Source organism: Pogona vitticeps, chromosome 3, assembly GCF_051106095.1.
Source record: "Pogona vitticeps strain Pit_001003342236 chromosome 3, PviZW2.1, whole genome shotgun sequence".
In the NCBI taxonomy this organism is placed as follows: Eukaryota; Metazoa; Chordata; class Lepidosauria; order Squamata; family Agamidae; genus Pogona; species Pogona vitticeps.
In genome coordinates, this window is record NC_135785.1 from 252393963 (window position 1) to 252417457 (window position 23495).

Sequence of the window (23495 nt, forward strand, 5' to 3'; positions counted from 1 at the left end):
AAACTATGGGCAGCTAGATATTTTAGTTTGAGAAATGCTTTGAAAGTTTGCATTTGGAGCAAAACCATTTTTTTTTTTTGTTCTGTTGCTTTAGCGCCATCTGGTTTTATTGGTTAGTTGCTATACTGGTTTTAATTTGTTTTAGTTTCTTCTTGGTATGTTTTGGTTATTATTGTAAACCACCCAGAGTAGTACTTCAGCACTAATGGGGAGTGGTATACAATATATATATTGATCAATAGAAGAACTGGCCTAGGAGATTAAATGGATGGTGGTGGTAGCAGGGAAGCTGTGGCTTTATGGGAAGGATGTATAATTTCTCTTCTTTAAGTCAGTTCTATTCTTTTTTCCTCAGCCAAGTGACTTGGGTACTGTTCTCCCCAATAATTAATAGGATTCACTGACACCCATTGATATTGATACTACAGCCAAGACAATACCTCTTGTGAGTCAAAAGCAGTCCAGTAAAATTTCTTCAAGGCTAGTAACTTGGGGGCCACTTTCTAGAACTCTACTTTTCTACCCTATATGTCAGTATTTGACGTAATTATTTATCTGTGAAATGCCAACACTTGTCCTCATTTTGGTGCTCAGCAGTGACACTTTATAGCCATTGTAGTATTTTATTTTCTCTGTTCTTTTAGCATTTTGCCTTCTCTTAGACCTTCATGACACAGTGATGCAGGGATATACGGGAAAGGAAAATGAGAATTAACATTTTGATGGTGTAAGGAGAAGAGAGCATATCTTATTTCGATCAGTTGTTAGGCTTGGATAAATGGCTTTAGAGTTCTTGGATCCCCTTGGTGATTTCTCTGGGTAACAGAAAGATAAACAGTGCAATTTTAAGCCATTTTGTTTCAACTTACCGTTCTTCCAGTGGTAATGTGGAACAATGCAGTCGTAAAATGGTGGAGGAGAACAAATCTATGGGGTTCTGCTAGAACTGCTTCCGTCTCCCTTGTGATACTGTGTGTTGCTAGATGATAATGAGGAAAGAGGCTGCAGTTGATATCATTAGCCTTAAGGGATTCTATTTGTTTTCACTGGAACAGGAAAGCCGGGGTTTGTGTTGTGCAGTGTGTCCCTCAAACTCCTTTCTTCACTTTCTTCTCTCCTGCTTCTCAAGGAAAAGAAACAGATGATCTTTGGATATCTATGAGGGCAGCGATCTCTCAACCCTAGGGGTTTTTTTTATTTACGCGAAAGAAGGGATAAAAAGTCAGTTATTTCAGAAAACAGGGGTAAAGACAATGATTTCTTGTAATCATCATCATCATCTTACAGCTGCATAGCTGGAGATCCTTTGGATCATTCAGTCTAGGAGGCAGAGTGGGGGATTGAACTTCCAACCTCTGGCTCCGCAGCCAGATATCTAAACCACTAAGCTATCTAGCCAAGGTGAATTGCACTTTTCTGAGCTCAAAGATGATGAATCTCTTCTCCCTTCTGTTCTCTGTTGGTCCTTCTGTGGGCTGTTTGGCGAAATCAGAATGAGCACCCGATGCCCTTTGCCCAGGTTTTCCTGGGACACTGAGTCCAGGTAAATACATACACATATATATGTATATATGTAGTGTATATCCTGTTTCTTTCTAAGCAGCCTATTTTGTGGAAGGAGGAAAGAAAAGGGGTGGCATTACTCACATCCAGATCTGAGAGAGAGAGAGAGAGAGAGAGAGATTTAAATTGTTTAATATATATACAATTTAAGTTTAATGTCCTTTTTTAAAAAATGTGTCAGATGTTAGTGGAAAAATTAATTAGATTGATCCTTGAACTCTAGGGCCAAAATTCTGTAGTTTATACAGCATAACTTTCAGTGGCTTCTTGTAGGCAATTAATGAGTCCCCACTTGGATTTTCAAGCACCTGCCAAGCCAGTGCACAGCTGCTTGCCGCAAAATCCAAGAGGGATTTGTTAATTGTCTGCAAAAAGCTACTGCAAATGATGCCATTGGCTTTCTGTGGGGTGTAATTACACAACAGGATTTTTGCCTATATTGATTAATTAGGTTTCAATTTGAGACTTTCTTGGCAACAAATTATGCCATTGCTGTATTGTACTAATGTTATGCTTTACTAAATCACCAACTCCTTGGAACTTAAATAGTTGTTTTTCTTCTTTGCGTTTTGATCATTCACTACTGTGCTTTTGGGGCAAATGAATTATTATCTCTCCTGTCTGCAATACATGAGCCATCTGGGCATTTTAAGATGCGTGGAACTTTTTCACAGTAAAGGGAGATCTGCGACAAAGGGCATAAAACAAGCAGTGGGACTGTCAAGAACCTGGGAGCAATTAGCAAGCAAAGCCTCACTTTTACTGCACCCTTGGAATCAACAAGGTTTCTAGTTCATTTTTAAAATTCTGCTTCTTACAGTCTGAGATGTGATAGAGTTTGTAAAATAAACATGGCCAATGGGTGTTTAGAATTTTGATTGATATCCTTTCCATTGAAGGTGGTGCACTGAAGAATCAAAATGGGTTTGGCTTTGGAAACAGATGTCCAGCTCTTTTCTTGTCCATGATGTTCAGTGATCACCCTTGGGCTCAGCCTAGCATACCTCCACCCTCAAGCCAGAACCCTAGTGAATTATTGTGCCACCTGGGCAGGAACCAGGAGCATCGTCTCCCATCTACTGCACCCTGAGGCATGGGGATGAACCTCCCCCACCTCCCAAATATTCGGGAGGAGAATGTGGTGCCTTCCCCAAAAGAAAGAGGGAGTTATTTTTTTTCAAAGAAAGGAGATTGCAGCAGCTGCGTTCCTTTATTGGAAGGAAGGTGGGATGTTGTTGTTTAGTCGTTCACTCATGTCCGACTCTTCGTGACCCCATGGACCAGAGCACACCAGGCCCTCCTGTCTTCTACTGCCTCCCGGAGTTGGGTTAAATTCATGTTGGTAGCTTTGATGACACTGTCCAACCATCTCGTCCTGGGTCGTCCCCTTCTCCTCTTGCCTTCACACTTTCCCAACATCAGGGTCTTTTCCAGGGAGTCTTCTCTTCTCATGAGATGGACAAACTATTGGAGCCTCAGCTTCAGGATCTGTCCTTCCAGTGAGTGGAAGGTGGGATAGAAATAAATAAAGGAGATACCAGATGACCTTACCAAACAATAAAGGTGGTTAAAAATGTGTAATGGATGCCCTGTGCTCATTGCCCAAGAAGGAGGGAGACTGTGGTCAACCAGTCATTGAAAAGCCTGCCTGAACAGAGGTATTTTCTTATGGAAGGACAGCAAAGATGGCCCCAGGCTGGTTTCCCATGGGAGGGAGCTCTAGAGTCTAGGAGCAGCAACAGAGAAGGCCCTCTCCCGTGTCCCCACCAAGTATGCCTATGAGGGTAATGGGATTGAGAGAAAGGCCTCTCCTGATGATCTTAATACCTGGGTAGCTTCATACAGGGAGATATGGTATTTTAGATAGCTTGGACCCAAGCCGCTTAAGGCTTCATAGGTTAAAACCAGCATTCCAAATTGAGCCCGGAAACAGATTGCTGTAACAAAGGAATTATATGTTAAAAATTTATGAACTTGGGTTGTAGCTCTTGAAGTACTTACTGGTGAAGATTCATCATAAGATACCCATCCCACCTTTCCCTATTTTTATGTTTCCCACTTTTATTTTTTAATTTATTAATCAGTTACATTTCCTTCATGTCTATCCTCATGGGCTGAAGGCAGAAGATAGTTCTCAATGCTTCCCACATTATTCTCACAAGAACTCTATAATTTAGGTTGGGGTGAGAGACTGTTATTGGTCTAAGATGAGCCGGTGAGTTTTGTGGCTAATCGGGGAATCTCTTCCCCTAACTCTAGACTTGAAGTCTTGACACTCTTGTCTGCTCCACCATACAAAATAGATTGGTTTTCTTTGATGGGCTCTGTTAATTTAATTCTTAATTTTATTTATTTATTTATTTATTTATTTATTTATTTATTTATTTATTTATTTATTTATTTATTTATTTATTTATTTGATTTATACCCCGCCCATCTGGCCTAAAAGGACTATTTGGTTTGTTTTTATTTTGGAGCCGCAAGTTTGTATTTTAGCTTGTTCTCTAAACTTCAGCACTGTTTATAATGGGAAACTGGGCTGTAAATTTGATAAATAAAACTTAATACATGAGGGCATGCAGAAGTAATTACTGGTCTTATCTTTTCTGTGTTGAAATAGAGATAATAGTTTGGCATGCTGGACTAGGACTTGGAAGAATCAAATTAAAGTTCCTACTCAGCCACAAAACTATATTTTACAGATAACCTGTCTTTAGGGCAGGAATCGCATAACTTTAGAAGGCAGCTTTTTGTGCAGGAGAAATTGGACCTCCAAAGGATGATTGTGCTTATGGCCTAAAACAATCCGAATTGCAACTCATGGGAAGTGAGAAAAGCACCTGCTGAGACTGTTCCATCCAATCAGCACTTGAAAATCTCTGTCATCTCGCTGTTGCTTCCCTCTTTTCTGTTAGCTACAGATCAGGAAAGAAAGCCCGGGTGCTCCCTTCTGCCATGTTCCAATTTTCTCCTCTCAGAATTAAGGAGCAGATCAGGCCTGTCTGTTCCAGTTCTCAATGTTAAGGCAGAGGAGAGTTCTCATTCCATAGTCCCATTGTGGTCTGGAAGTCCCTGTCTTAATTAGTCCTATTAAAATAGCTTGTATAATCACTTTTCTACTTAATTTCAGTCCTTCTCTTTTTAAATGGCCTAAAAGAATGCTGGTTGAGCATGTATCTCAAGAGCGGGTTGAGTGGGTATCTCAAGAGCATGCTCTTGTTCCTTGTGGAAGTAAATATAGATGTTCAGGCTCATCTTTTCTTTCTTCTTTCCCTTCTACTGGGAATGTGACCCTCATAATGGCTACGGTGACCTTGGATCCAGCCGCCAAACAACGTGTTGTGTTATGTTGTATTGCTGTTTCGTCTCTTTGCTAAAGTCCCATTCTCCATTATTTCTTCTTGATTTTTCCAGTCTGTACTTTTTGTCTTCCATGACCAAAGTAGTCCAGGTATCTGCTACATTCATCTTAGCAGTTCTTTACCGGTCACTCTCTCAACCTGAGACAGTTTTAGTAACTTGAAATACATTCACATTTCAAATGCATCTCTCTTTTTATGGTAGCCCGAAGCTCATGATTCCATGCCACACAGTAAAACTGAGAATACATGGTGCTGAACAATGCAGTTTCAAAGCCAGTATTAAGTTTAATCTTCCCTGTTCATCTTAAAGAAGCTGCTCTGGGCCATTTTAGTGCCAGTGTTTATTATGAGGCTGTGATTCTACTGTTCATTCTGTTGCAGAGCTTTGCAATTCTGGTAAAACTCCTTTATTTTACTACACAGTAAATGTACAGAGAGCCACAGAGGAGAATAGTTTCAAGTTCCCCGGTGTCCCTCCCTCCATTTCAGAAATTTCCCTGAGGGTACCATGCATCTGTGGGGTGGCCGTTGCCTACCTTGCTCTAAGCTGTAAAGATAAATCTGTTCTGTCTTACCTTATCTTACATTCCTTATCCATTCACAGTAAGGTTCTGTCTTACCTCATCTTTAATTCCTTATGCATTCAGCGAGAGTCCATTCATTCTTATTGATCTGCTCATTGTGCAAATTCTTTATGCTTCCAAGGCACCCCACAGTTCTATGGAGACTCTTTGCTGTTCCCTTTTGTTGTTGTTTAGTTGTTAAGTCATGTCCAACTCTTTGTGACCCCATGGACCAGACCATGCCAGGCCCTCCTGTCTTCCACTGCCTCCCCAAGTTGGGTCAAATTCATGTTGGTCACTTCAATGACACTGTCCAGCCATCTCATCCTCGGTCGTCCCCTTCTCCTCTTGCCGTCGCACTTTCCTAACATCAGGGGCTTTTCCAGGGAGTCTTCTCTTCTCATGAGATGGCCAAAGTATTGGAGCCTCAGCTTCAGGATCTGTCCTTCCAGTGAGCACTCAGGGTTATTACTCAGGCTGTTACCTTTACTGTGCACCTTTTCTACTCTATGAGGGGGTGCTGATAAGTATTGAGCCTCCCCCCCCCAAAAAAAAAACTGAGCTAGGAAGCTGTTACTGCCACACTATTCTACATAATCCCCCAGGGAGTCAATGCACTTGCGATATCCGTCCTGCAACTTCTTAAGTCCCTGCAAATAAAATTATTTGGACTGCTGGTGTAACCACTCGTTTGCAGCATTAATTGCCTCCAGAACACTCCCAAATCGTTGTCTCTTTAGGTGTTTTTGAGTTAGGGGAACAGATAATACTCAAAAGGAGCCAGGTCAGGAGAATAGGGTGGATGGGGCATCACTTGAAAGCCTAAGGGCGTCAGTTTTGCCATTGTTTCACCTGCAGTGTGTGACGAGGCGTTGTCATGCAACAGGATGACACCTTTGGAGAGCTTTCCTCGATGTTTTTCCTTGATGTTTTGCCTCAACTTTATCAATAAAGCACAGTAATATTTTGCATTGATGAACCCTGTTGGAGGTAGTCCACCAGCAGAACTCCCTTCTTATCCCAAGAAACTGCTGCCATTTGCTTCTGCACTGACCTTTGCACTCTTTGCACTTCTTTGGCCTGGGGGAACCACTATGCCTCCATTCCTTAGACGGTTTCTTTCTCTCAGGATCATAACAGTAGATCCATGTCTCCTCACCAGTTACCAGTTTGCCCAGGAAATCTGACTCATTTCTTGCAAAATGTTCCAAAACAGCCACCGACGACGCCACACGTTTCCTCTTTTGTTCGGTTGTCAAAAGTTTGGGGATCCACTTTGCTGCCAGCTTTCTCATTTCCAAGTCGTTGTGGATAATGGCACCAACTCTCTCATGTGATAATCTCTGATATATAGCAATACTTTTGGCTGATATTCGGCGGTCATCCATGATCATGTCATGGATGGCTTTCACATCTGCAGGCACAGAGACAGAAACAGGCTTTCCACTGAGTTTCTCATTTTCTACACCGAAATGGCCAGTTTAAAAATCGACAACCCAACATTTAACTGTTGCATATGAAGGGCCACTGTCACCCATAGTTTGTGACATTTCATCATGAATCTGCTTTGCACCTTTCCCTTGGAGAAACAGGAACTTGATTATGGTCCTATGCTCTTCCACATTGAACTTTTCTGGAGGTGCGGCCATGTTCGCTTTGGACCGGAAAATGAAAGATAAGTTAAAATCATAGGTAGTTGATTTTTGCACCATTGAATACAGACAAATTGGCCAATACACCCTGCAATTTATAGCTTCCTAGCTCAATTTATTCTGAGAAAGGCTCAATACTTAGCAGCACCCCTTTGTATACATTAAGCACACAGCATGTTTTGAGAGCAAGGAATATGAACAGTTGGTGAATGGCTGTCAGCTAGACCATGTATTAAATTTGCCCCTTTGAAGATTTGCTACAGAAGCTTAATCATACAGCTGTGACCTCCCTGGGATCCCTCTCTTCATCTTTATGATTTTGATTGCTGGAAACTTAGTAGACATACACAGTTAATTTGGTATCATTTGCAAGCTGTTCCTACCTCTCTGTTTTTCTCCCCATTTCAGATAAATTCATATATATGTAAGCTTTCAGTCATCACATTTCAAGTCGTTTAAGAAATATGAAACGCTAGTGAATAATTCCCCCCTTTTTATACTCCATGCCTGAAGTCCCTTGACATGGACTTCAGACAAAGCAATTGAAATAACTTGTGGAATATCCTACTGGGTTGTAGTTGTGCAGAATTTGTGCTAATTTGTGCTAGTTAAAAATATATGTTTAATATCTTCACCAACCACATTTGGCCGCTCTCACTATTGCTTGAGCTTTCCACAAAATCATTACATGCGTTTTTGCTATTCAACATAAGCATATTTCAGCTTGAGGTTTGTTTAAGTGGTTCAGTGCTGTGCAGTGCAAAGGAGGTTTTTTTTAGAACTGCTGGATTGCTCAATGGTTTAGGCATCTGGCTGTGGAAGTTGGGAGTTTGGTTCCTCACAGTGCTTCTTGATGGGGCTGGACTTGATGATCCATCAGGTCCCTTCTAGCTCTGCAGTTCTAAGATTATTATTATAAAATAATGATAGTTGAGTATTGTGACCTTCAAGTATGTAGCTCTTCATGTTTGTTTGTTTGTTCAGTCGTTTAGTCGTGTCCGACTCTTCTTGACCCCATGGACCAGAGCACGCCAGGCCCTCCTATCTTCCACCGCCTCCCGGAGTTGTGTCAAATTCATGTTGGTTGCTTTGATGACACTGTCCAACCATCTCATCCTCGGTCGTCCCCTTCTCCTCTTGCCTTCACACTTTCCCAACATCAAAGTCTTTTCCAAGGAGTCTTCTCTTCTCATGAGATGGCCAAAGTACTGGAGCCTCAGCTTCAGGATCTGTCCTTCCAATGAGCACTCAGGGTTGATTTCCTTTAGCTCTTCGTACAGAGGTTTATCCATTAACCTTTTAGCTCTAGTGTTGTGGGTCGAATATGCTTCACATCCAGAGTGGAGCCCTGAAGGTATTTATATAGGCCCAGAGATGGGCAGAATTACGTTAATGGAGAACAGGTCCCAGAATCACGCAACCAAAACAATCATTGCTATGTTGGCCATGCAGTTCTGGGAATTGAAGTCCAAAGATGTAACTTTTCTCATACTGCTTTCTCTTGGTACTGAGAACTCTTTCCCCTCACAATTTTATGAGAAGTATCTGTCGCATGGATTCAGAAAGGTTAGGGGGAAAATGAACCAACGCAGAAAGGAAATCCAAATCGAATAATTTTGCATTTTAAGATATATTTTACTATATTTGTGTTTGAAAGGCCATATCTACGGTAAATTTCACATGCTGCAACTCGCTTCTTTTTCAGTACTGTTTTTAAGGTTTGGATTTTGATGTGATTGTTAGTCTCCCTCTAGATTTGGGTTTCTGTGTTATTTTATCATCTGCCACCACCAACTGTGATCTGTTGTTGAACATCTGGAATAAGATGGGCTCTGTTCAAATATACACAAATTGGCTGAAGTAGTGTTAAATTTGCAGAAATTAAACATTTCCTACTTCTGTTCTGAGGCTCTCACAGCTACACTGCAGTCCCTTTCATCATCAGGAAGCTGTGGGAGCTGTGGGATGGGCAGAGGAAGTCTTTAATTGCCAAAAACTGCCACTGCGGGGATGATGTTATCTACTTTACATGTCATAGGTTATGGAACAAAATTTCAACCAGTATATTAGCATAGGTGGCTTTGTTTTGTAGATGCTGATAATTCTTTGCTTTGGGGTTTAACACTCATGGGATAAAGCTGGCATTTCTTGGAACTGAAGTGAGAGAGTGATGCCCACCACCCCGAATTCCCCTTGGTCTGTTGATAATTTATCCTTTTGTCACATTTAAACGTGTCAATAATCTTCCCCAACTTCCATGGCAGAGGAGTCTACAGAAACCATGCCATAAGATTCTGAGAACAGTGATGTTCTTTGTAGCTACAGCCAACATACCCTCTAATCTTCAGCTCTATTGGGTGGGGCTCCGCCTTTCATGCACGTGACAACATCCCTGCATGTGTGCATGACTCCGCCCACCCTGTGTGCAGGGTTCCGTTGCGACCAGAACCAAAGGGGTTGAACACTTTCGCTGCACCGAGGAGGAAAAGAGTTGCGTGGAGGGAGACGGAGCACGGCTTAGAGGGAACCTTGGCTACAGCTAATTTAAAACACTCCAGAGAGAAAAATGCGAGTGCCTTTGTCATTCCGGTGCATCATTCCTCAGTTGTTTTCAGCTCAGGAGGAAATTCTGAGTTTGTTTTGGTTTTTTGTATTGGACAAGATTTTTGTCTTCTCTGCTCAAATGCCTGACAATATACCAAGGAATGGGAAAAGACACTTATCAGGTTCACATTTGTCTGCAGAGATATCCACTTTGGGCCTCCAGGGACTGGCAGCAAAACAAAGTGTTTCTTGCCTCAGAAATTCTTGTTATTTCCAAGGCTGGCAAAATGTATTTGGAAAATGCACATGAATAAAATTGTGCATATTTGACAAATGCACACAAATATGTACTGGTTGCAGAGGGAAATGTATGCAGATATGAGTTCTTTAAGAGAAATAATTACTATTTACTCAGAAATTGTTGTATATGAAGGCAGGGAAACCTCCCAACCAGATAGATACTGAAATGGAATGAGCTGAAAAAGCCAGTGGGATTTTAAACAAATGCATGTAGGACCCCTGTATCCATGGGGTATTGGTTCCAAGTCCCCGCCCCATGGATGCTGAAAAACATGTATTATAGCAAATGCTATTTTAATAGCAAATGTTATATGAAGCATGGTTTCTGGCTCCCTCTAATGGCCACTTTTTGTCACTTCATCTTTAAAAAATATTTTTCTAGGATTTTTCTTTTAAAATTTTTAATATTTTCAGTTCATGGATAGGTGAATCAGTGGATATGGATCCCATGGATACTGGGGTCCTACTGTACAAATAAAAGTGGCTGGTTTCACATCTCCTTTCGCATTTTACTCCATTTCTGGAATTGTTCCGTGTCTCCTTTTGCAGTGTGATCTGTTTTGTAGTTGAAGGACGTGGCCCACTTGTTTACGTCCAGTGAGTTAGCTGTGCTTTCTCAGACCAACAAACCCCTCCCACTCCAAGAGTTGTACAACTCATTCCATTTCAGCCACTTCACTTCTTGTCCATATCATATTTCTAAAAACAAACATAACCAGTCTTCTCTCCTAACTCTGTCATTGCAGGTGCTCTAGCCATTTCGATCCCTCGTCTGGACATCGTGATTTCATTTGTCGGAGCCGTAAGCAGCAGCACTTTGGCCTTGATCTTGCCACCGTTGGTCGAGATCTTCACTTTTTATGACGAGAAACAAAGTCCGTGGATCATTTTCAAAGATGTTTCTATAGCTTTCCTTGGAGTGATTGGTTTCCTCACTGGTACATATGTGACGGTTGTAGAGATTATTTGTCCTGCTTCCCGGGTTCCTGTTAATGTCACGGACGCCTCAATCAATTGTTTCAATTCTTCACAATTGACCACAGGTGCCAATTAATGTTGGAACACCATAACTCTTCTGATTTTGTCATTATTGAGATATATGAGAACCAAAGGCGACAAATTCCACATGTGAAGGCTAGAGCCGGGACAACTTTGAATGAATTCCTGAGAACTTTCTCCTGTCCAAGCCTCTCTGACCATGTTCTTCTCATTCTTTCCTTTCCATGGGATTTCTTCACTGCTCCAGCTCATGAAGAATACTCTTTCCAAATCTGATGGCTTTGTGTGTATTTATTTACAAATGGAACCAAAAAGTAGAATCCTCTCTGACATCGTGCTTGTCCAACACAAACTGTAGCGATGTTCTCCTTCCACCTTTCTAGTAGTGTCTTGTGTCACTGCTATAAAGAGCCTTCTCCTCGTTTACCCTACAGAGACCAGCAAGACTTTTCTTTAAAAAACCCCCGAATGTCCTTTTTGTACAAATCCTCGTTTGTTTCTATGAGGCTGGGCTGTAAGGACCTCTCAGTGGTTTCTGCTACAGATGCCCATTTCTTATTGGAAGAAGGAACTCCCTACAGCTCCTCCTTCCAATATGATTAGCTGTCCCTAAGGTGACATGTAATTGACTTCACACAGCTTCCAGACCAGGAGGTAATGGGAGAAAGACTGAATGTGTTAACAATTTCACTGTGGTCTCTTTGCATGATACAAAACAGCAAAAATGACCTCTGTTGTGAAGAGATCTTGAAGCATTTGCTTAGTTCTTTTTTTAGCAGAGCTGAGCCATGTTGATTAATGGCCACATCTGCTTTTTAAGCTCCCCACCCTGTTATATATAACTGCAACTCTACAAAACATCGAAGCACTGTATTTTTCTACTTAGAACACCTCTATGTTCTGTGTAGAATGTATAGAATTATATAACTTTCTAGAGCAATATTTGTACAGTACTTTGGAACAGTTTATATTTGTGCAGAATTTCAATTTTAATGGAGGTCACATGTCAGAATTCTTGTTTTTTCATCTGCTTTTAAAAGAAAACACTTTTGTGTAGTGTGTAGATGTTGGGAATTGACACCAAAAAACAATCTTCCGTCTCTGAATTGGAAGGCTTTATGGGTTTTATCTTGACATAGTCATTTGTTGTTGTTTAGTCGTTAAGTCTTGTCCGACTCTTCGTGACCCCATGGACCAGAGCACGCCAGGCCCTCCTGTCTTCCACTGCCTCCCAGAGTTGGGTCAAATCCATGTTGGTCGCTTCGGTGACACTGCCCAGCCATCTCGTCCTCTGTCGTCCCCTTCTCCTCTTGCCTTCACAGACTTGGTCATACATGATGTTTTTTGAAACTGGGACGGAATGTCATTTTTTGTTATCACACTAAGGGCTGGTGAGTATTTTCTTTTGGAATCTCCACCTTCTTTTCCTATCTGCATATACTGGCACTGATTGCGTTGTGAGGTATGTAGCCAATTGTATGACAGGTACACATCTTGTAGTGTCCATGGAACCTCACTAGTTAGTGGCAATTCATTACAATGAGTTACACCATTGAATTTGTGCATATGTGAATCACCAACAAGGCCACTTGGCCATCATTCCTTTTTTTAAAAAATGAGTGGGAAGTACAGGTATGTGAATCTCTGTGTGTTAAGTTGCAAATGGTTTTGGTATTCACACTACCTGCATGGGAAGTCTTTGTGTCCATCTCTTGACCACAATGTGTTGCCTGTTCAATTAATGGATGTTGGCCACCGTGTTTCTTTGCTGTATATAAAAATTAATCATGAACACTCTGTACTTTTATTGGAACGAGCCTATGCATCCATAAGACTAGCACTAATTTTATTGTTATGCATATATGTATATATTATGTACACATCACTGTGTGATGAATACATTAAGCATCATTTTAACTTCCTCTTCCTCACCCCAACACTCTTCTGTTCATTAATTTGTAAAACGTAGCTTGAGCTTATTTGCCACTTGACATGCATGATGCGAAAAATATTTTGTTTGCAAAAAAAAAATGACCCTCTTCCAAGTTGATGGAAATGTCTGTTGCTGTTCCCTTTGTGTTAAGAACCACATCAGATGTGATGAGGCAGGACTTTGTGTTTTTGCACCTCAGTCTGCAGTCATCACATAAAGCATGATTTAAGTCTGAGCTGTAGCTCACAGCCAAAAGCCAGGAGTAGCCTTTCCCCCCCTATGAACCTAGGAAATGAGCAGAAGTCAGCAACAGACCTTGGGCCAGATTTGCACTTTTCTTCCATGTATCCATGCTGATACGTCAATCCGAGATTCTCCTTTTGTTTTCCACCTGCTTTGCTGCAAGTTAGTGTTCAGATACAAGGTTCTGCTGCCATCGCGTCTAGCTTAACCCTGAGCATGAATGTTCTGGGTGCAGTTTAATAATAAAACCAAATATGTCTAGTGCAGGCAACAATGTCTGTCATTTCTGCCCCTCTTGTGGTTTTGCAGCTCTCTCTTTCTCTGATTGTCTCGAGTATACAAACTGCCAAGTCAGCTCAGATCATCTGTTCTCCATCCCATGAATCACACCTGGAGTCTTTGACAGCATCCGAGGATTGATTCTTGGCCAGTGGTAGCCTTGGGCCCCCATAAAGCAATGGCAAGCCTGAGACGGTGCTGTACTTTATAACGTCACACTTCTCAAGCTTTTAAGTGCCTTTTGTAAGCAAAACAACAACCATAATGGAAGAGGAATCCCTGAAAAAGCAAAAAAAAAGTGTGCTGCTTATATACCGCCCCATAGTGCTTCAAGCACTCTATGGGCGGTTTACAAGTTAATTATGCAGGCTACACATTGCCCCGACCCCCAGCAAGCTGGGTACTCATTTTACCAACCTCGGAAGGATAGAAGGCTGAGTCAACCTTGAGCTGCTACCTGGGATTGAACCCCAGGTCGTGAGCACAGTTTTGGCTGCAGCACAGCAGTTTTAACCACTGTGCCACGCCTACCATCTCCTCCCTCATGTAGATGTTGGGGCTGCTGCATCCAGAATTGGGATGAATTGTGCATTCCTATCCCCGGCTCTGAAAAACTTGGCAAAAAATGTTGTGACACAGAGCGCTGCAGCAACCAAGGTTATATGCATTCCTCTGGTCATCTCAACACTTTAGATGGCTCTTCCTCATTTTTGTCTTGTGCCCACCTGCATGTGAAGTCATCATATTTCATTCTCACTGAGCATGTTTGGAAATGTTGAACAAATGGGACTTAACGCGAAACGGTATGGTGTCTTGAGTAGTCGTCCTGTGCGTGATTCGCACAGTATGTTTCCCAGTGTATTCCTACTGTGTAGGAACTTATTATTTCTCAGTGGCTGATTCAGACCATATTTGCACATGTGCAATGCCTTTCTGTTGACAGCACTCCTCTGGGAGTTGGAAAAGCTATTACTCAGAGCACTGGATGTCCTTCTTGCATTGGACGCTTGGGTTCACTTGACTTAAAAAAATGTGAAATAGAAAATATTATAGGAGAAGATGTCCAGGCTAGCATGTTAAAAAATGAACTGTTCATTCCCTACAAAATAGAGTTCCATGCAGTGCTTGCCAAAGATTTTAAAATGTTATTAAAGATTAACTAGTGATGCTGTTGGTTTGTAAAATGTATGTAAATGAGATTAGATGAAGACATCTGGAATTAATGAACAACTGTTGAGGTGGAAGCAGGGATATATATTTAAAGGGCAACAGAGTGAGCATCTATTCCAGTGGCATTTTTTACTTTAGTGATGCTTAGAATAGGATTGACACATGTTTATACATAATATGTGAATGTATATTTAATCAGGTTTTGTGCTGGGCACGTTTAATGTAGCTTATTTGTTGGCTGCATCTAAAAATTGGGGGGGGGAGAAAGACTGGGTTGTTTACTGATTATTAACTTCCCTTCAGCACAATGTTACCTGTCTGTCATGGGTTTGGAGGGAAAGTTCCATCCTATGGGGAGTGGAAGGCGGGACATCAGGAGGAGGGGCTGTACTGTATATATATGTGGTGCCTGTGTGGTGAGTGAGAGACGCTGAGAGACACTGAGAGATGCTGAGAGACACTGGGTTGTGACGAAGCAGCAGCTGGGAAGAAGAAGCTGTTGTGGGAGTCTGTGTGTCAGACAGGGTACTGCTGTGTGTCAGAGTACCAACCTGATAGGTTCAGGTGTCTGTTGGGTAGCCAGAACTGATAGGTTCAGGGTCTGTGCTTCAAGTTAAGGGTTCTGGGTGAACCAAACTGTATGCTTGTATGAGTGAGAATAAGCCACGTTACTTTATGTTATTCACCTGATTGTTTATTTTTCCCTGTGTGTATTTAAAATAAACCTTATTCTTTTTATTGTTTAAAAATCCATCCCTGGTCTGTGTGACTTCTTACAGGGAATGGTTGGTGGCAGCTTAGTGTAACTGTGTGACATATCCCAGTAGGTCTGGGTTTGTCACATTGATTGGTGTCCAGCGTGTGGGATACGACTGGTCCAGTTGTCCAGCGGTCCAGCAAGGCCTTGGCAAGTGTGCCCAGAGCAAGGGGGGTCTAGTCAGGGACAGTCTGAGGCGCGTAGGTAATCTTCTAGGTGTACCTCACGGGGAGGTGCGCTAGTAGAAGAACGTGCCAACTGGGGAGACTTAGATTAAGGTGCTCTGAGGCAGCCTAGTTTTGGCGGGAAAAAGCTGAGGCAAAACTGCGTAGCAACAGCGAGCTAGCTTGCCAGCTGAGAGGCCCAGCAGAGGGGGGTAGGCTCTGACTCGATACTGTTGCAAGTTAGTGCTGAAGAACAGCAGCCTAGAGAAAGCTGGTTCTGAGGCAAGAAGGAAAAAAGTGGTCGTTTTATTCTGAGGCTTGACTTTTAAAGCAGCCTGTTCTGAGGGGGGATTATGCCCTTGACTCGAAGCCAGATAGCAGACATGAGTGAAGTGAAAGACCCCCAGATTGACCAAGGTTCTGAGGAGGAATTTGGCTCAGTGCAAGGTGACAGCACAGGAGAGCAAGACCCAGAACTCAGAAAAATACTCATAGCCCAACAGCATGAACTGAGGGTGAGGGAAATGGAGGAAAGATTAGAGAGAGAAAGAAGGCAATTTGAAATAGAGAGATTGGAGAGAGAAGAAAGAATGGAGAGAGAGAAAATGGCGTTTGAATTAAGAAAACTGGAACTGATGAACCAGAACAATAATAACAATAGGGATTCTGAGGGAGGCCAATTGTCTAAAGCTGACCTGAAGAAATTCCCTGTGTACCACAAGGGAGATTGTCCTGAGGTGTTCTTTTCCTTAGTGGAAAGAGCGTTTGTGGACTTCTCAGTGAGGGAAACTGAGAAGATGACCATCATGCGGTCTTTAATCAGTGGTAGCCTGGCTGAGGTCTATGCCGAGATGCCTGAGGAACTGATGAAAGATTTTGCAGAGTTTTAAAAACTGGTGTTTGCCAGACATGGGATAAATGCAGAGCAGCTGAGACAAAGATTCAGGTCCCTCACCAAGAAACCAGAACAGACTTTTACCCAAGTGGGGGCCCAATTGGTGAGGCTGCTTGAGAAATGGCTATCTCAGGAGGGGACAGAGACCTATGAGCAGCTTAAAGACTTGATAGCACTAGAACAGTTCTATTCAGTCCTGCAGGGGGAATTGAAATTCCAGGTGAGGGAAAGGAAACCGAAATCTGTGGCAGCAGCCGCAGAGATCGCAGATTTTATTTCCCAAATAAGAAAGCCCTTGGGTGAGGGGAAATCTGTAGGTAAACCCAAAGAAACTTACAGCAAGTACTCTCAGGGACCAGGGAAAAGCCAGCAAGGGGGAGGGGCCCATGGTGAAGGGAAGCCCTCAGACATGAAACTAAGACCTCAGATTTTGGAGGGAAAACCAAAACAAGATGAGAGAGAATCAAAATACACCAGAAAATGCTATTTCTGTCAGGGAAAGGGTCATCTAATCTCAGAGTGTGAGAAATTAAAGCAGCTAAAAGGAATGGTGCCTCAGAATGCTAGTGGGACCAAGCCAAAAGCTGTGTTCTGTGTCCAGAAGGAGCAAAGCTCATTGTCACAGAGGGAGCCTGTTGCCATGGCTACTCAGTCTGGAACAGCTACCTCTGCTGATCAGGCTGAGGAAAATGGTCCTCTTATAGAGGTAAAGCGCTGCTTGCTGGTAAAAACAGATTCTCAGTTGTTTGAGACAGCAGGGGTGGACGTAGGAATACTTGACCGTCAGTATAGGGGGCTGCGGGACACTTGTTCCCAGGTAACCCTGTGCCATCCAGATATCATCCCTAGGGAGTTTATAATCCCAAATGAGAGCATGAAGGTGGCAGGGATTGAGGGGCAGGTAATCTCTCTGCCAGTAGCAGAGGTACCTGTCAGCTTTCAAGGCTGGAGGGGAGTTTGGAGGCTAGCGATTTCATCGACTCTGCCAGCAGCCGTGCTCGTGGGAAATGACCTGGCTGAACATGTGAAACGGGTGCTAGTGATTACACGCTCACAAGCCACCACAGGGACAGTTCAGGGGGGTAATGATGAGCCAGAGACGGAAGCAGAGGGGAGTTCAGAAGCTGTGGTGGAAACCTTAACCACAGACAGCAGATTTGGACAGGAGCAAAAGGCAGACGCCACTCTCCAAAAGTGTTTTGAACAGGTGACTGACGCCCAGCTAACACCTGAAACCCCAGTGAGATTTCTGGAGAAAAAGGGGATTTTATATAGAGAGACCCTGAGGAATATCTCAAAAGGGGGAGATGGGATCAGAAGTCAGCTGGTGGTACCTGAAAAGTATCGCCCCATGATCTTACAAAGGGGGCACTCTGACATGTTTGCTGCGCACTTAGGAGTGAACAAGACACAGCAGAGAATCACGCAGAATTTCTACTGGCCTGACATAGGGAAGCAGATCAGGGAGTTCTGTAAACAATGTGATGTGTGTCAAAGGCAGGGGAATAACCGCGACAGGACCAAAGCAAAGTTGTGCCCTTTGCCTGTGATTGACACTCCGTTCAAATGCATAGGGGTGGACATTGTGGGACCTTTGCCCAAGGCCACAAAGAGGGGGAACAGGTTCATTCTAACAATTGTGGACCATGCCACAAGGTATCCTGAAGCCATACCCTTGACTAACATTGAAACTAACACAGTGGCAGATGCTTTGGTGGGGTATATGTCCAGGATGGGATTTGCCTCAGAGATAATCACAGATTTGGGCGCATCGTTCACATCAAAGCTCATGAAACGCTTATGGCAAATCTGTGGAATAAAGCACAAGGAAACCACTGCCTATCATCCTGAAAGTAATGGGTTAACTGAGAAGTTCAATGGGACTCTAATGCGCATGATTAGGGCTTACTTGGCAGAGAGTCCAAACAATTGGGACCAGAAGCTGCAATCCCTTTTGTTTGCTTATCGATCAGTGCCACAAGCCAGTACCGGGTTCAGTCCATTTGAACTTTTATTTGGGAGAAGGGTGAAAGGGCCCCTTGATTTGATCAAACAAAATTGGGAGCAGATCACCCAGGATGACCCACAAGACGTTGTGACATACATAGACACCCTGATGAATGACCTAAAGAGAAATCTAGAGCTGGCAGCAGAAAACCTGCAAGCTCAGAAGGTCAGACAGAAAACATGGTATGACCACAAAGCTAGAGAGAGGCACTTTGACCCAGGGGAGGAAGTGCTTTGGCTTAGGCCCTGCAGAGAGAATAAACTGCAGCTCAAATGGGCAGGACCATATAGGGTCATTTCCAAGATGTCAGACCTGAACTACCTAATAGAGCAGGAGGAGAACCAAGCAAGGAGGGTGGTTCATGTGAATGCCCTAAAACCCTACTACAGAGGAGAACAGAGGGTTTTATTCGCGATAAAAGCAGCTGAGAGTGAGGAAGCTGAATTACCCTTCTGGGAGGGTAGAGGGGAAGTAAAATACAACCCAGAGGAGGTAAAGATCAGTCCTGCACTCACCCAAGACCAGCAGCAAGAACTAAAAATGCTGCTTAGTAAATATCAACAGGTGTTTTCCAACAAGCCGGGGATAGTGAAGGGAGTGATGCATCGGATCCACACAGGGGATGCACCCCCGCAGGCAGTATCCCCATACCGAGTAACGGGACCCTATAGGGACAAGGTGCGGAAGGAGCTGGACGAGATGCTGAGGGAGAACATAATCGTCCCCTCTTCTAGTCCTTGGTCCTCTCCGATAGTCCTTGTGGACAAGCCTGATGGGAGCATTAGGTTTTGTGTCGATTACAGGAAATTAAACCGTGTAACCACTCCTGATGCCTACCCAATGCCCAGGCTAGACAACCTGATTGAAACCATAGGGGGTTGTCGGTTCATCTCATCATTGGACCTGGTAAAGGGATATTGGCAATTAAGAATTGATCCCAGGGATCAAGAAAAGACTGCCTTTTGCAGCCCTTTTGGTCTCTATGAGTTTCGAGTCCTGAGCTTTGGTCTCAGAAATGCACCAGCCACATTCCAAAGGCTGATGGACCAGACCTTGGCAGGGCTCAGTGACTTTACAGTGGCCTACATTGATGACATAGGGATCTTCAGTAATACCTGGGAAGATCACCTGATACACCTGGAGTTAGTGCTGCAGAGGTTAAGGGCAGCAGGGCTAACAGTAAAGGCCAGCAAGTGTCAGCTGGGTAGCCCAGAAATAAAATACTTGGGTCACATGGTAGGGGGAGGAATGATAAAACCCCTGGAGGCCAAAATAGAAGCTGTTCGTGATTGGCCTAGACCCAACACCAAGAAAAAAGTTAAATCATTTCTTGGGTTGGTGGGCTACTACAGAAAGTTCATCCCGAGGTTTAGCGAGATTGCGGCTCCGCTGACCGATCTGACGAGGAAGAAGGCTGATGACCGCATCCCGTGGACCAGCGACTGTGAGGAGGCGTTCCAGAGGTTGAAGCAGGCGCTCATCAACTATCCAGTCCTGCGGGCTCCAGACTTCGACCGGGAGTTCATCATCTACACCGATGCGTCTAACAGCGGGGTAGGAGCGGTTCTTTGCCAGGAGGATGAGAATGGTGACCAGCATCCAGTGTCCTACCTGAGTAGGAAACTTCAAAAAGGTGAGAGACATTTGGCAACCGTGGAGAAGGAGTGTTTGGCCATAGTCTACGCGATCCAGAAGGCCAAGCCTTACATCTGGGGAAGACATTTTATTCTGTGTACTGACCATTCACCATTGCAATGGTTAAAGACAATGAAAACCCACAATAGCAAACTTATGAGGTGGGCTTTAAACCTACAGGACTATGACTTTGAAGTGAAGGTGGTCAGAGGGTCAGTGAACTGTGTTGCTGACGCCTTATCAAGAAGACCTGAAGAATGAAGACGGCGAAAGAACATGGACTATGTGTATATAATGATGACAAACAGTTAAATGTACCTGGTTTTGAATTTGGTTTGTATGAATAAAGGTAAATTGATGTAATGTTTATGGTAAATGTTTAAATGCCTATGTGCTATGGTTTAACTTAGAATGTAAGTTTAAGTAAGTATAATAGGGTATGTATAACTGTTGTTGTGTATTTTATACAGGTTGTTTTTTGGTGAAAAGCACGTTAGCTTTCCCCCTACAAAACAACTTATAAAGAGGGGAGGTGTTACATACAGCACTGATGTTACCTGTCTGTCATGGGTTTGGAGGGAAAGTTCCATCCTATGGGGAGTGGAAGGCGGGACATCAGGAGGAGGGGCTGTACTGTATATATATGTGGTGCCTGTGTGGTGAGTGAGAGACGCTGAGAGACACTGAGAGATGCTGAGAGACACTGGGTTGTGACGAAGCAGCAGCTGGGAAGAAGAAGCTGTTGTGGGAGTCTGTGTGTCAGACAGGGTACTGCTGTGTGTCAGAGTACCAACCTGATAGGTTCAGGTGTCTGTTGGGTAGCCAGAACTGATAGGTTCAGGGTCTGTGCTTCAAGTTAAGGGTTCTGGGTGAACCAAACTGTATGCTTGTATGAGTGAGAATAAGCCACGTTACTTTATGTTATTCACCTGATTGTTTATTTTTCCCTGTGTGTATTTAAAATAAACCTTATTCTTTTTATTGTTTAAAAATCCATCCCTGGTCTGTGTGACTTCTTACAGGGAATGGTTGGTGGCAGCTTAGTGTAACTGTGTGACATATCCCAGTAGGTCTGGGTTTGTCACAGGCTGCATCTAAAAATTGGGGGGGGGAGAAAGACTGGGTTGTTTACTGATTATTAACTTCCCTTCAGCACAAAAGCTGGACAAAAAAAGGCTACCAGGTTGATCTCCTGTCAACAGTAGTCTATGAGATTTATTGCAATAAAATTTACAGCATAGTCTGTCTGTGTTTTCCTTGCAGTCATTTGCCACATATATAACTTTAACGATTTTATGGTATTTTACTTTTGTATAACATGGCTGACCTATGGTCATAATAACAATAAAGTAAACATATAATTTTGGGTAGCGTTTGAGCAGTCTAAGACAACTGTCCTATAACAGTCATTAGTATTTTATAGCAAGAACATTCACTGGCAGTCCTGCTTAAAAGTCCACCTGTATTTGCTGATTTCTCATTTTTGTTCCCTCTGTACCCCACAGATAGTAAATATTGCTAAATATGTATGTCCAAGCCACTGTGTTTCTATTGATATGGACCTAGATCAGTTACCATTCTGGAACATTAGAAGATCATGGAGTCCAACTCTCTCTGCTCAGTGAAGGAATACAAATCAAAGCAGATCTGGCAGATAGTTGTCCAATTTTTTTCTACACACCCTCCAGTGTTGGAGCGCCTACCAACTCTGGAGGTCAATGGTTCCATTGTCATGTTGCTCTCACAGTTAGGAGGTTTTCCCGATATTCAGCTGAAGTTGGGTTTCGTGTAGCATGAGCCCATTCTTATTATGCGTCCTGCACTCTGGGATGCTCAAGAACAGATCCTGCCCCTCCTCTGTATGACTACCTTTCAAGTATTTGAAAAGTGCTATCAGATCTTTGGTCCTCTGTACATTTTGGACTTCAGCTGCCAGATGATTGAATAAACATAACTGGGAATGATTGTCCAAAACATAAGAAAGGCAAACAACAACAACAACAACAACAACAACAACAACAACAACAACAACAAACTCCAGTCCATTTGCTATAGTTACACAGTTACACAGAAAATGATATGAAGTCATTCTGCAATGACTTTAGTAACATGACAAATAACAAATGCAGAGGGTTGACCTGTTCAACTCATTGTGTACACATGAGAGAAGAAATTCAGAGAGACTTGTGGTAGTTGCCTGCCTTACTTGCTACACTCCAAGTGGTTATTTGCTGTTCTGTGGAAGTAATGCTGAATGAGCACAACAGAAACATAAAAAGAAAGCATGCGCTGCTTTTTTGATTAGGGTTCTGTTGCTTCGGCCACATAACCTGTGGGTCTTTTAATCTCCACATAGCATGCTATCTCCTTCTAAACATGTTTTGTTTCTGAGAGACTTATTATACAATGCAGTATTTTGCGAACTTTTATTTTAAGACAAGCTCTTTTGGGTTATTGGTGTGCAAGCAAGTTACAGTACTGTATTGTTAAATGGTTCCCTCTCTCTCTCTCTCTCTCTCTCTCCCTCTTAAAAGAATCATTTTATTGGCAATCTAAAAACAAAACAATAAAAGGGATTACAGTACAGCACAGTACAATGACAAATAAACCCAATTGCCTATGCAGTCAAATACACAACCAAAATTTTATCTCTATCAATAACACAATCCGTTCTGATAGTACATTAATCCATGCATTCTACCAACCTTGAAAGATTCCCTAATTCTCTAAGTGGTGAGAAATTCTAGGGTAACATAACCAGCCAAGCTTCATTCCTAAGCCTCAAAACCTTCTAATTTATGCCTTTCTCCCTGGTGAGCCACATTAAGTGTCTCTTAAGGTGCCTACAAGGTAAATAGAACTCCCAGAATGGAAAATCACAGTATTTGTAGCCCAGAAAATAAAAAAAGCGATCCTTAGTAGGCATCATGGGTTCTCCAGATGTTTGGACTACGTACAGCACATATAACTGATTTATATACTGTACATTATCTGACTATAAGCTATGCTGGCTAGAGCTGATGATGTTATAGTTCCACCAGGCCACCCTGATTCCGCTCAGTCTTGTCTGAAGCTAAGCAAGGCTTGGTTGAGTTAGTATATGGATGGGTTACTATCAAGGACTATCGGGAACCTCCAGGTAAGACCAGGAAAACGACCTTACCTGAAACCCCAGTCTGCTGCTCGTCATAGTTCATTACATTGGATGAAATGGATAATAGTTTCACTCACTATATTCCAGTGTAGCCCCAAACACTGGGATTTTGAGCTATAAAGTCCCAGAATCCCCCATCAGCTGGGAGTTGTAGTCCAAGAGAAAGGAGTCATGTTTTTACACTCTATTAGGCATCATTTCTGCCTTAAATGTCAAGCAGTACCAGCTGTCAGTCATCCTGGGATGCGAAAGATATTGTTACAGACTTCCATTA

General features: G+C 42.8%; 1 protein-coding gene across 2 annotated transcripts in view; it reads left to right on the forward strand.

Moving 5' to 3' along the window:
* SLC36A4 (solute carrier family 36 member 4) overlaps positions 1-15359 on the forward strand; it is a 115425-nt gene extending 100066 nt beyond the window's left edge. For both annotated transcript variants that reach the window (XM_072993573.2, XM_072993574.2), the window contains exon 11: positions 10731-15359. In XM_072993573.2, the coding sequence (XP_072849674.2) occupies positions 10731-11038 (308 nt within the window). In that variant the 3' untranslated portion in view covers positions 11039-15359. The remainder of the gene's footprint in view (positions 1-10730) is intronic.
* The last annotated feature ends 8136 nt before the right edge of the window (positions 15360-23495 follow it).